The following is a 15,024-nucleotide window of genomic DNA, read 5'->3' on the forward strand; positions in this document are numbered from 1 at the left end:
AAGTACCAACCTGGAACAAATGTGATCAGATAGTCAAACCACTGCCTTATGGTAGAGTCACCAAATAAATAGATCATTTTTCCTTGTAAACATTCTGTAATGTTGTCAGGTTCATTAAACTGGTGCATCTTGAACTTTCTAGGCCTCCACTGGTTTTTGTAATAATAACCAGAAGGGAAGTTTTCCATACTTTGAGAGGGTTCAGGGTCATTTGCTTCTGGAAAGACAAAAGAAAATCGTTGAACATCTCCTAGACACAGAACAAAAAAAAGAAAAAAGAAAATCCCAGTGTGATGACATAAATGTACCAATATAATGTAACTTTTTATTCCTGCTCTAAGTCCTAAAAGAATTCCCCCTTACTTTGTCCAGTGACACACAGAAGGCTCTGCACTACACACAAATACTGTTCTTACAGGTGCGTATTGAGTATGAGGATGCTCTGGGGGGAAAGGAAGAAAAAAGCAGTTCAATTTTTCCTGTGGGTATGTACATTCTCATTATGGTTGAAGGAAATGGAAGAAGATCAAAAGAAGCAATTACACGAATATAAGCATCAGATTCAAAACACTTGACAGGTACTGTTTCATTTCTCACCAGAGGCAGATGCCACCTTATACAGGTACTTCATAAATAGATACGCTCAATCACAGAGAAATAATATAACTAACTAGTCTGTAGTAAACCAGTGACAAGGGTATAAAGTTGTCTTTCATAGCCCGTTCACTGTCCAATGTTTTTATACATATATAGTCTCTCAACTGAATTATAGCAATGGCCTCTTATGTAGTCTCTATACTTCCAGTCCAGCCTCCATCTAATCTATACTATACACACCTTACATGTTGGTCCTTCTAGTGGACAGGAGGGATCATATCACTCCACTGATGAAAACCCTTCAAAGACACCCCCCCCCTCCAAATTGGCCACCAAATATATATCAAACTCGGCTTTATGAGATCCAGATCAACCTTCAGAAAATTTTTCCTAACTAGAACCAAGTAAGTTTCTTGCTTGTTGACTGATGGGGAGTATGAATAGGAAAAATGTTAATGTACTTTGAAAACAAAAATGCTTCCAAGACATTTTTTATTTTCTCTTGGATTTTTGTTGAAAGTTTACACTTGATAACTTATATTTCTCATTCAAACAGGTTTTTTTTTTATGGGCAATTTTGAATTCTCTTTTACATCATTCCCTTCCAAAATCTGAGTTCTACATTTAAAGACACTCTGACCGTCCACCTACTGTCTAGTGTTTGAAATACAAATTCTTAAGAGTCAGCAAATGAAATGTAAATATATCTTCTTTCACAGAAACAATTATATAACTGCTTAACTATTATCTAGAGCCCTTGGTATTATCTGTGCTACTTAGAACTCTTCTGTTTCTCATTCTTTCCAAAGAACTTTAGCTAAACATGTCCTATTGTACTAGGGCATATAGTTAAACATCCTCCTTGGACAAGTGACAATTTTTCATGGGCTTAAAATCTAAATTTACACATCTAAGGCATCTAAATTAGGTTAATTGGAGGCATTATTCAGGAATATAAGTCAAGCAAATCAAATCAATTACTGTACGTGACACCCATTCTTAAGGGATGTGACAATAACAGAAAAGTGAAAACATATGCTTAGATTGCCCCCCAATGGTCATTTGATGCAGGAGTCATATTCCAGATGCAATATCATTATTTCAATCAAACTATAATTAGGTTGTGAATCATTTGTATGTCAGCTGTGTTTAGAAGTCAGGGGGGAAATTCCCAGAGTAAGATGTTTAAGGCAATCTAGGTTAAGTGACTTGCTTAGAGTCACACAGCTATTCCACAAAATCCTATTTAACACACATAACTGAAATATAGATAACTGTGTTTTGTGAAGGAAAAATCAGTATTCTGCATTTTGAGCATATTTTCCCAGAGGCAAATTTATTAACTAAATTAATTAGATGTGCAGAATAAGACTGTTTTTGGACATGGACAATATGAAATTTTGTTTTGCTTGACTATACATGTTTATAACAGGTTTTGTTTTTCTTGCTTTCTCAACAGTACAGAGGGAAGAAAGAGAATGCAGATCTGAATATAAAATAAAATTTAAGAAATTAAATTCTTAATTAGAGGGATAAAAATCAAAAGGGAAAGAGGCCCATCTTGCCTTTAAAAAGCTAAGGGTTTGTTTGGTTTTTTTTCAAACTCTCTACCCAAACCATTTTTTAATGATCATTTTTAAGGTTCTAGAACAAAGATAAATTTCATTATCAAGATTAAGCAGAAGACAAAATCCAAGCAACAATTTTGTCATAAAAGTGACAACTCTGGGTGCCTCCTGTTGAATTATCTCTCTAACCTGGCCAAGACATAGATAAAGGGAAGCAAGTAGTGCTTAGGACCATGAGTCCTCGCCATCCCTGCCAACATGAGTTGGGCTGGTTTCTATCCCACCCCCCAACTTGAAACTTGATTGGGGGTGGGAGGTATTAAGGCATAAGTTATACCTCCCTTCATATAGCTTCCTGGTAGCCACTGCTAAATTAACATATCTTCGTAGTCACTTAAGAAATAAAAAAGGGCCACACTGAAATGAAGGGAGGTCCTTCAGATTTAAAGACATCCCAAGAAACACCTTGCCCTGCTGACCAGATGATCCATTTCCAGTGCAGGAGGATGGATGTCTAGCCAAGCTAAGTGCTAGAATATCCTTATTGGATATCCTTTCTGTTATAGTTAAGTAAACCTTCTTTTGTTAACTCTTGAACAACCTAGGAGAGTCTCATTTTATTCCAGAACAGGGTAAAAAGCCTAGATCAGGCCGACCACTCACTAGATTACAGCTTTTATATGGATTAATCAAGGCCTTCCAGTCCTTGTTGCTCAGATGTGTCCCACTCTTTGGGACTCTGTGGCCCATACTGTTCATGAAGTTTTCTTAGCAAAGATACTTGAGTGATTTCCCATTTTCTTCTCCAGTAGATTAAACCAAACAGAGGTTGAGTAACTTGCCCAGGGTCACATAGCTGCTAAATGTCTGAGGCTAGATTTGAACTCAGGACTTCCTGACTCCAGGCCCAGAGCTGTATCCACCAAGCCATCTAGCTGCCCCAGTCCTTGGGTTATTGTTATCTGGTCCTCTGTAAGAACAAATGACGAACAACAACAATTTTATTTTGAGGGAGAATAAAGTTCTTCCTTGAACTCTGAGTTAGTTTGCTTTTAGAAAGTGGTTTAAAAAGAATGTTAAAAGGACTTCAGATGAAGATATTAAGGGTTAAAAAAGGTTTTTTATTCTGGCAGGACTAAAGATTTTAAACAAAAGCTGAGAAAAGATGACTTCTTAATATTTTTAAAAGAGAGAAGCAACAAGAAATTTAGCATCCTTTAAGAGTTTCCATATGCATGTATATGTAGGCATATATATGTGTGCCTGTCTATACAGACTTATATACATATGTGTATATGCTGTAATTTGCAATAAAACATGGTAGAAAACAATATTAATATAATACCATCTCCCTTCCCTTCATGCTCTCATTCCTTTATCTCATTCACATTTGGCCTTCACCTTAGAGCATATTTAATGTTCCCCTCATGGTGAGTCAGGATATCTAGCCACAGACTAGATTTATTCCAAGAAGGGTCCCAGAAGACAGAATCAAAGAATCTTGGAATGCTGTGACTGGAAGAGACATAAAAGGGAATGCTTTTCAGGCATAGTCTATATCCCAGCACTTCCCATGCCTAATGGATTACAATGTCTTTGCACTAGGCCATTGGCAGAAAGTTGATAACTGCTGATCAAAAACCGTTGAGCAGATTAACCTGGGAATTTTTCCTTATGAAAGACAAGAAAATAAACATAAATAGAGTAAAAATAAAGAAGTAAAAACAACCTGAACGAGCAGAAGGAAATTCTGATCTATGTCATGAGATAGGAAGGTGGAAGATTTAACAAGGTAAGAGGAACAATTTAAAAAGTTAAGTAATATCTGAGGTTCTTCTTGAGGAATTGAATACTCTGAAGAGGAAAGTCAAACCACACTCGCATGATCCACAGATGCCAACAGGAGAGAGATCAACCAATAAGGGTCAGAAGAATAAAAGAGAAGAATAAAGATAAGGAGTGATGGTGGAAGATACCCACTGAGCAGGTTTGGTGTTGTTCAGTTGTTCTTTGGTTGTGTCTGACTCTTTGTGATCCCATTTGGGTTTTCTTGGCAAAGAGTTGCTTGCCATTTACTTCTAAGGCTCACTTTACATATGAGGAAACTGAGGCAAACAGGGTTAAATAACTTGCTCAGGGTCACACAGCTAGTAAGTGTCTGAGACAGGATTTGAACTCATGAAGATGAGTCTTTCTGACTCCAGGACTGGCGTTCTATCTGTGCTACCTAGCTACCCACGGTTTTTCTTGCTGGTACTGAGGGGTACCAAGAGTGGCTATTACACTAATAATAGAGAGGTATGCTACCTTTCTAGGGCACATATCTAATACATGACAGAGAACCTCCCAATGCTTGCTAAAACTGATGGGCAATACACACTTCTGGTGATGCAAGAGAAAGATCACAGTGATCATGCCAAAAGGAACCTGAGAACCACTGGTAAAGAATATGAAATACTGGACTGAAATGTGCAGACCTAAGGGGCACTGGTGGTGTGTATTCATCACTGCTACCAAGAAAAAACAAGGGGCTTCTTAAGAGTAAGACAGATTTAGGATGTAAGTAGCTAGTTAAGATGATAGTGGCTGAGAACAGGACTTGGATCCATGGATCATGACTCAGAACAGCAATGACAGGCTTTTGACCATTCATGCTACAGCCGGTAAATTCACTTAACTCAGTCTCACTACCCTCATTTTCAAAATGAGAGGGTTATATAATAATAGCTAGCATTTATGTAATACTGTAAGGGTTTGTAAAGCTCTTTACATATATAATTAATACAGACGAGTCAAAAATGTCCTTACCTGGAGTCTTGCATATCCAAGCAAAAGGACTTCAAGGTGAAAAGATAGGTGGGAGAAAACTGCCTATACTTAGCTACCAATGTTAATATCAGATAACAGGCATAACACAGAAAGAAGAACGGTAGTAAAGAGCACAAGATAAAATCCAAGAAAAGAACTGGGAATAAAACCAAAAATCTTAATTCAAGAAGACAAGTTTAACCTCAGTGTTCACTGAAATTTGGTAATACTGGACCCCAAGATTGGAAGACGGCTCTAGAAGGATACGTAGTATTTCAAATACTAACTAAATATAGATTTTTAAATAACAAATTATTAATTATATAACTGTAAAATAGTTATACAACTAAATATAGCTAAGCTAAATATGGAATATTTAATAACTAAATATGGAACAGCATAATAAAGGAAGAAGATGTATTCACAAGAAAAATTCTAGGAACCAGAGGAGTACTGGTAGCAGAGGAATACTGGTAGCATTTCTATATAGGCAAAACCTATACAGAAGAATTTGAACTATTTGGTACTGGCAAAAAGTAGAAAACTTGATCAGTAAAACAGATTAAATAAACAAGACCAAGGAAAAAACAATAATTAGAGTTTTATAAATCCCAGAAAACAAGTTAATGGGGGAAAGACTTCTATTCAACACGAATTACTAAGAAAACTAGAAAGCAATTTGGCAGATAGTTCAAACATAATTATTATTCCTGCTTTTTCTTTTGCAATGCCTAGCTACCTAGAAGATTGAAACACTAAATCAGTCATTAAATCAATAAACATAGTTCTAAATTTACAGAGAAACTCTCTTTACCCATGCAAATCAACACTTTCTTTGCAACATTGTAGTCTCAGAGAACTGTCTGAGGTACGGAGGACTTAAGTGATTTGCCCAAGGTCTCACAGTCAGTATATGTCAGGGGGAGGATTTGAACTCAGGAGCTTATGGCCCAGTTGTTACTATTATTATGATAAGTTTGAGTCATTTCCTGATCAAAATCTAGCTATAGAAGTACTACTGATCCAGCCTGAGTCCTCTTGAGGACCTAATGCTCTCTTCCCCTCTCAAACCATAATGCATTTATTATTATAATGGGGTAGCTAGGTGGCACAGTGGATAGAATGCCAGGCTTGAAGACAAGAAGACTCTTCTTCATGAGTTCAACTCTGGCCTTAGACATTTTGAGCTGTGTGACCCTGGGCAAGTCACTTAACCCCATATGCCTCAATTTCCTCATCTGTAAAATGACCTGGAAAAGGAAATGGCAAACCACTCCATAATCTTTGCCAAAGAAAACCCCTAATGGGGTCATGAAGAGTCAGATACAAATGAACAACAAAAAGTTATATCTTCCCTACAGAATGTAAGCTCACTAAGGACAAGGACTGTCTCTCATTCTTTCTTTGTATCCCTAGCACAATAGTTCCCAAACTTCTTTTGCACATGGCATAACATTCTTTGCCACGAAGAACTGTGGCATGTTTCATATTTAAGTTGGCAGAAGAACACCTCTGGGGATAAAGCTGCAACTGTAAACTTTTCCACACCAGGCCAGAAAAAGAAGCAGCAAATTTCAGCTCGGGGGTGGGGCAGAATGGAGGCTGAGCAACGTAGAAGCCTTCTGGGGAGGGGGTTTTTGTGTCACATCTTTTAGGAATCACTGTTCTAATGCTTAGTATAATACCTTGCCCACAGCACATAGCAAGTGCTTTATAAATTCGAATTGAATTGAATTAAATGCAGGCCCCTACCCAAGATAAAGATCAGATACTCCATAGGAGCTTTTGAGAGGCTGTGTTGCAAGAGCACTGGACTTGCAGGAGAGGGAACACATCCTTATTTATTAAGCATGTACCATGTGCCAGGAACTGTACTAAGTACTTTATAAATATGATCTCACTTGATCCTCACAACAACTTTTTGAGGTAGAAACTATTATGATCCACAGTTCAGGGTTGAAGAAACTGAGGCAGGCAAAGGTTAGGTGACTTGCCCAGGGTCAAACAGCTAGTACTGCCTGAGGCAAAATATGAACTCAGGTCTTCCTTATTAGAGGTCTCAGCACTCTGTCCGTTGTACCACCCAACTACCTCAAGGAAAACTGGTTGCTAATCCCTTCTCCACCACTAATTGTGTAGGCAAGTAACCCTTCTGAATTTCCATATCTGTGAAAGTAAAGGGTTTGCTCTAATGTCCCTTCTCAGTTACAATATTCCAGGATCTTATGACTGCTTTCTGGGACCTTTCTTGGAACAACTCTAGATGGTAGCTAGTCATCCTGACCTGCTTTGAGGGGAACATTAGGTGTGGCCTAAGGTTAAAGCCAAAGTGAATGATTTAGCTATTAAAAAAAAAGTTGTGATCCCATAATCATCATGTTAGTGTCTTCTTGTTAGTGTCTTCCAAATCACTAGTTCCTAAGTATATTTTAGTTTGAGCTACAGTGCTCCCTGGTGATCACTAGAATGTTATGCAGGTAATTCCAACCAAGCTCTTTCAGGTTAAAATGTATTATTATAATGCAATGATTATACTTTGTACTTGTCAACTCTGTTTATATTTACTACCAATTTTTACTTTACAAAACTATCCTATTTACCCTCATCTAAATTTGGTTCCTTCATCAAAATTCCCACTATCATCTTCACCAGTTCTTGAGGTCCTTTCTATCCTTCCTAATATTTCCTACTAAATAATGTATGGTAGATTCAGTGTCTAAAACCTATAGATATTCTTATCATAAACCACTAAACCATTCCAAAATTCAGACTCCTCTCAGGAGATTTCTTCACAAAGCCACCTATCAACATCAAGGAAAGATGGAAGTCTTTCAAATTAAAAAGAACAGAGAGATTACTCATATAATCATAAGAAATCAGAGCTGGAAGAGGTCTTAGGAAACTTCTAATGTGACCGCTTTAGTTTATAGAGTATGTGGTGGAGAGAACAGTAAGTATACATGTCTGGCAGGCAATGCCATCTCATTCTGGAACTTTTCCAGAAAGTAGGAAGGAGAAGATGGAAGGAGGTGGTAAGAAAAGGGATGGAGATGTTCAAAGAAATGAGACATGATAAAGAGCCGAGGGGTTTGTGTACCGTATGTGTGTGTATATGTGTATGTGTATGTGTGTGTGTGTGTGTGTGTGTGTGTGTATCTGGGTCTGGGTCTATGTATGTGTATCTGGGTCTGTGTGTCTGTTTGTGCTTGAGGAAAGTCCTGTAAGGAAAAGGACAAGAAATCCAATTAGTGAGCGAGTTTGAGGTAGAGAAGGTTCTTCAGAGAGGGGACTGTTAGAGGTCCTATTAGTGATGGGAAACACTGAAGAATTGATTGAATTACACTGAAGGATCTCTCATCAAGCAAGCATCTTAATGAGGGAAGAGATTACGTTGAACTCTGAGTAAAGATAACTTGTGTGAGAAGAATTTTGTTCTCCAAAGGCCTTTTTCAAGAAGCTTCATTAATGCCTTAACAATCACTAAGCACTTTTTCAAGATATCAATTAAACTCTCATCTAAGACAAATTGGATTTGGATTTTCTGAGTCCTTCACCCTCCTCTCCCTTCCCCCGAAAAAAAGAATACTAACCGATTCTCATTAATGGTAAGTTTTATTTGAATAATTCCTTTTTTAACAGACCATACATTGGTGTATAATAATTTTCCAGCAAACCAAAAGTTGCTACTCATTAGGAAATGGCTGAGAGCAACCCATATGTCTTATCTGAAAATCGGCCCCTGCCAATCAATCAGTTATTGTTTCCATGTTCCCTTGAATATTTACAGATACTTAGGGAGTGGGACAAAGCCTTTTCTGAATTCAGAGAATTGTACCTTTCACTCTCCCTCTCCACATTTGGGAAGTCTCTAATCTTTCACCCAATTAGAAGTCAGATTACCTAATGTTATATTGCTCCTTTTTAATTAATTGGCCTTATTTGATTGTTTTTATGTATAAAAGTCTTTCTCCCCCCTGAACATGGGGGGGGGGGAGGAAATTGCTGAGGATCCTTGTCACATGTGATATTGTGCATGATATTATTACTCATTTGTCCTCCTGCACAATGAAGTCTGCCACTTCTAATATATATGGAAGCTCTCTGCATAATATTCATGCATTCCTCTTCAAAGTCTCTACATCTAATAATACCTATTCTGCATTAATACACTTCATTTGTTAGTGTCTTTGGGGTTATTTTCTTATACTAGTTAATATTCTCATTTTAAATACCACCTTTCCTTGAAAAATTTCCATCCTCTCATATATCTCAAAAGCACCTTCAGATACTCATATGGAACAAAGAAATTAAGCTGCCTTCTATATAAACAGAGGGAACAAAACTCAGGAGTTTACACAAAAGGTCCAAACTAGTTTATTCTGTTTAATCCTAAATGTTCTTTCAGTATCTTCACTTGTATCTTCCTTTGTGCCCAGGGAACAAACAAATTAACAGAGGGAAAAGTTTTATAAACAGTAGTGAAAAAAAGAGCCCCAAGTAAGTTAAATTAAAAATATATATATTCTATTTTCTGTGTTCAATTTAACAATTAAAAGTAAGGTCACTGGACTCATTCATTTTTTACCTTTTACTCCTAGAGGAATCACAGTCACCCAATCAAGTCCACTGGAGTGTATTGGCATTTTGATATTGACATCACTTGAAGAGGAAGAGAAATAATTATGAGCTGAGAGTGGCAAACATTTGGGTTTTTTCCCACTTGCTTATCTTTGACTGCAAAGGCATGGATATGAATTCATAGAACTTAATTTACTTTCAGATAAACTTACAAATGAAATATTAAAACATAGCTCTAAGTTATATACTGTTCTCGATAATCAGCTAGTATTTAGGATGCATTTAAAAAATAATTTGCCCACAGTCAGATAAGAAGAAAGCATTTTGCCCACCTGGGATTTAAACTCAAGATTAAGCCTATTTGTTCCCAGCTATAACTATTAAGATAATGATCAAGTTACCTTAATGTAGTATTCTGGGTTTTCCATGTGCTTTCCCATCACACAGTGCATAAGGCCAAGTAGTCTTTTTAAAATATTTAATTCAATTTTCAAACTGCAAAACAGTTTATTATTTTACATGGAGAGATACAATTGAAAGGATGATAGTTTTGGAACCAAAGGACCTGGCTTCAAATTCCACCTCTGTGACTTAATATCTGTGATTTTAGCCAAGTCTCTGGGCCTCAGTTTCTCATCTGCAAAATAGGAAGGAAGAGGGAACTAGATGACCTCTAAGTTTCCATCTAGTTCCCAATTCAGGCTCCTATGAGTAGTACACTCCCTATCAACTTTACATCATTATAGAATGAGGCACAATATATTTTAGAAGCTAGTAGGAATTTGCTTTTCATATTTGTTATAAGGTTTTGTTTTCCTTTTTTTCTTTAGTAGGGGTGAGGTGGAAAGGACCAAAAATGATGATGATTGGGAAAAAAATTTAATTAAAAAAAGAAGCTGAAAGGAGCAAAATCCAACTCTAATTTTTTTTTTAAATAAGTGTAATTTTATCTCAGTGACTAGCTTTCTCCAACTACCACCAAAGTCAGTCTTCCTTTTCCCTTCCCACCATTAAACAATGAATGGATAGTGAAGGAATACTGACGCTATTTCAGCAAAAATAAATATGAATATACTCTGCAGAAATTCTTTTTGTATGCACAAATATCAAATCAGGAGGTATATACAGTGACAAAAAGAGAGCATATGGATTTACCAGGATCCACTTAATTTTCATGAAAATAGCTAACACACATATGTAAAAGACATGTAAATCTACATAGATATGCATATATGTATATGTGTGTACATATATGTGTGTGTATGTATATAGAAATGACTATAAATCTGGATGCTCCTCCATGCTTATGTTTTATTTTGAGTTCTGTAGGGTAAGATAAAAGGAAAACATAATCACAGTAGGAAAACTATTATTAATAGTTAATACTAATAATTATTACTATATTCGTGTAATAACATATTAATGATCATTACTAATAACAAAGGGTAGAAAGCGTAGATTTATAAAGAACTGCCCCAAATCAGAAATGATCACTCTGATATATACCACATACCTTTGGAAGAAGGCACTCTCTGCGGTAGTTAGAAGACCCTTGAGGTACCCTCCTTTGTAATGGTTGATTCTGCTGCTACAAGGGAGTTTTTTTGGTTGGAAACAAAACCAGGGCTCTCCCGTGTAGAGATCCGTGAAGTTACACACAGGAAGGTTTCCTGGTAGACATACATTACATATGGTGGTCTCTGAAATCCTCCCTGACCGGAAGAGACTTTTAAAATAGACTCTATCTGGTCTCACCTCTTGTAGATGCTGAAGGACCTGGACTGCTTCACTGGGGTGAACCAGAACTATAGATACAGTCACATTGCCTGGCCAAAGCAAAGTAAAAAAAACTTTGTAGAATCCATTTTGGTAGTCTACAACTCTCCCCACTGCACCAGCTTGTAATTTGGGGGAGTGGATTCTGGCCTGTAAGTAGTCTCCACCATACTTTTTGGGCCTCCCTTGAAAATCCTGTACTTGAACCAGCACCTCAAGCTGGCTCCCCACCTTGAAGAAAGCTCCAGAGTTCAATATCACAAAATAGCTAGAGGAGGGGTTAGTGCTCTTCACGAACGGGACCAAATCTGCATATGGCTCATGGCTCTGCAAGGCTGCCAACAAAGAATCCTCTTCCAAACGCTCCCTCTTAGACAGGGTTTGATGTTCATAACCGCAGTAGGGCTTTCTGCCAAGTCCTGTTGCTTGAGGGGAAATATCCTGCCCACTGCTATCAATGACGGTAGCTAAAACACTTTCATGATTCAAATGCTGAGGAGAAAAACACAAAGAAACAAAATAAAACAAAATTTCCTTCTATTCAGTCAAGTAAACCCCTAACATTATTGAGGTTAAATTTTAAAGTAATATTAATAAATTTTGGGGAAAAATTGTGTTTGAAAAGAGGATTAATGGTTTGAATAAAAGGTGTTTAATAAAAGGTATTGGATAAAAAGTTTAAGATGTTTACAAGAAGTACAGTTTTATGGGAATATCTAACATATTACTATCCATTCAAGATAGGAGAAAAGGAATAGAATGTCTGCTACCACCCTTATACTGGACATCCACAGAATAAGAGAATTCTAAAACTGAGGTTAAACGACTTGTTCAAGGTCATACAGGTAATAAATGACAGAAGTGGTATTCAAGTCATCTATATATGTATATATAGAGAGAAAGAGTTATATACATATAAGTATATATGATGCCTTAAACCTGCCAAGGTCATTTTCAGTTGTGATCTATGATTTAATATTTTATAGATATACGGCTTAATTTTTAGCTACTTGGGAACTACTTCTCTCATAAAGGGAATGTGGAGCTTGTTCTGATCAAATGCAAACCAGCAGTAATCCTGGTTCTTTTTTTCCCAGCCCTACTTTTCTTGTGAAAGACTATCTCTGCTCTAATTACAACTCTCTATGCTATAAACTTCCATGTCCCTTGATTGACAGCAGGGAGCCATCCCCTGGCCACTACTTCTTAGCTCCCTGTCTGTGACATTAGAGGTAAATGATTACTTAATCATAGCCCAGGTGAGACATACTTGCCCAGTCACATAGCTATTTAGAATGACAGAGCTCCAAACAATACCGAGCTCTTTTCATTCCAATGTGGGTATTATTATAATTAATAATCTTTCATAAATACATCTAGAAGCTAAGTGATTATAATCAAAAGAGAAACAGCATGAATAGGGCATTGGACTTGGAGTCAGAAAAACCTAGGTTCAAAACCTACCTCAGGTGCTTAATGCCTATATAATCCAAGAATAAAGACTGTGATTCCCTTGTATAAAGAGGGAGTTAGATCCAATGACTTCTGGGGTACATTCTAACTCTAAAATCTATAATTCAATAGTCTAATTTCCCAGGAAATACTATTATCTGATTTTGTGGGAGATATTAGCTATCTTTCTTAGAAATTCTCTTCTTACAGTAGACAGAGTTTTTCAAGGTATTTTAAATCCTATATTCAATTTTGTTATGATGAATGTCCTTTGAACATAATAAATCATTCTTCGGATTTCCAAAAGGCATCAAGCACTCTAGCAAACCCTATCATGCCCCAGAAATGAATGAAAGTGTGGTAATTCAGTAAAGGTCCACGTTTCTCCCCTTTACTGCCAAAGTACTTTTCCCCAAAGCCAGAATTTTCTCAAGGTGTGAGGCCATTTGGTCAAACCCCTGCTACCAAATAGCTCCCAAACTGCATATGAAGCAGAGGTAATCCTAGATTGCAGCAAGGATTTTCAGCAACTGAGCTATTATAATGTTTTTTTTCTTATTTTGGACATTTATACAATTAATTCATTTAAATCAATTAATTGACGAATATTTATTAAGCACCTATTATGTGCCTAGCACTGTTTAGATACTGAGAATATAAACACAATGAATGAATCGGTTCCTAACAACATCACATTGCAATGGGGATGACAAGAACATATATAAATACATACAGAATAAACACGAGAATGAAAAAAATGAATACAAAGTAATTAAATACAAGTTAGCTTGAGAAGGAATGAAACTACTAGTAGTTGAGGGGATCTAGAAAGTTTTCAAGGAGAAAGCAGAGCTTGAGCTGTGTCTATAGGGAAGAGGATTCTCTGAAATAGAGGTAATGAGTCCTTGTATGCACAGAGGTAATGTACATGTATATGTATGTATATGTATAGAGGTAATAGTCCTTATATGGCAGACAGAGGCAAGCTGGAGCAGGGATAACACTTTGACAGAGGAGGTAACATTATTATTTCAATTAAAAGTAACTCAAAAGGAAAAATGGAATTAAGTCTAAGGAACCTTTTCTATTGGCTTTTGCTCCTATTTTTTAAGTCAAGTACATAACTTTTTGAAAGGATCTCAGTTTCCTCTTCACATTTAGATGATATAAGACCCACCATTCACTAGGGTCTAGAGCTTGAGTCAGTATCACACTGTATAGAAGGAAGCATCAAAGGCTTTGCAAAACTTGAAGTATACTATTTTTTATATAACAGAGCAAATTCAATGATTTGACATGCTGGGATACATCATAGAAACTGAAGAGGGGAGGAAAAGGCCAAGATTAGCATGTGGACTACAATGCAATGGAGCATAAAACACAGATTCAGACCCGGAAGGGAACTCAGAGGTCATTAAGTCCAACCCCCTTATTTAACAGATGAGGAAACTGAGGCCCAGATAAATTGCGTGACTTGTCCAGGATCCAATCCAGATGCCAAGTCCAGTGCTCTAACCACTATAATATGCTGGCTAGAAGGTGAAGGAGAGGGAAGCCAGGGGGGAATCTAAGTTTTCCTAGTTACCAGATAAACTAAAATAGTTCCTGCTAATATATGTGATATGATAAAGCGAAACCATAACCCTAGCATAAAAACAGCTCTTAAGACTGACATTTAAAGGGCTTCAGATAACCCAGGAAACAGTTTTGCTCAGATGATTCAACATACCATAAAAGCAAGTACCTACACTAGAGCCAGCCCTAAAAACAGGCAAAACTCCCATTACACCTAGTCAAAAAGTGGCATGGTGGATGGAGCACTGGACTTGATAGTCAGGAAGGCCTCAGTTCAAATTGTACTTCAGACCCTTTCTAGCTGTGTGACCCTGGTTAAATCTCTTAAAATCTCTAAGTCTCAGTTTTCTCAACTGTAAAATGGAGACAGTAATAGCACCAAACTCACAGGGTGACTGTGAGGATACTGCTATATAAATTACTAGTTATCATAATTACTATGCATAATTACTATAATTTTATGCAAACGTCCAGAAGATACCATATTTACCTCTTCCTCCTATGAAAATGCCTCCAAGGTGGTGACTCACACCTGAAGAAAGCCTAGACTGTTGACCTAAGCATATGGCTATGACTATAGCTTGACAGCTTCCCAACACCTGGAAAAAATTTAAATTTAGGTATAATCCCAAGGATACCAAGTAAATGCCCTCTTGTCCAAAAGAACAGT

At 37.0% G+C, this 15,024-nt stretch overlaps 1 protein-coding gene across 3 annotated transcripts in view; it reads right to left on the reverse strand.

Annotated features, from left to right (window-relative positions):
- Positions 1–15,024, reverse strand: part of NXPE3 (neurexophilin and PC-esterase domain family member 3) — a 44,037-nt gene that overhangs the window by 12,699 nt on the left and 16,314 nt on the right. For all 3 annotated transcript variants that reach the window (XM_072614137.1, XM_072614136.1, XM_072614135.1), the window contains 3 exons: positions 11,065–11,819; positions 9,559–9,632; positions 11–217 (listed from right to left, as the gene is read on the reverse strand). In XM_072614137.1, the coding sequence (XP_072470238.1) occupies positions 11–217; positions 9,559–9,632; positions 11,065–11,819 (1,036 nt within the window). The remainder of the gene's footprint in view (positions 1–10; positions 218–9,558; positions 9,633–11,064; positions 11,820–15,024) is intronic.

This window comes from Notamacropus eugenii, chromosome 5 (genome assembly GCF_028372415.1).
Source record: "Notamacropus eugenii isolate mMacEug1 chromosome 5, mMacEug1.pri_v2, whole genome shotgun sequence".
Lineage (NCBI taxonomy): Eukaryota > Metazoa > Chordata > Mammalia > Diprotodontia > Macropodidae > Notamacropus > Notamacropus eugenii.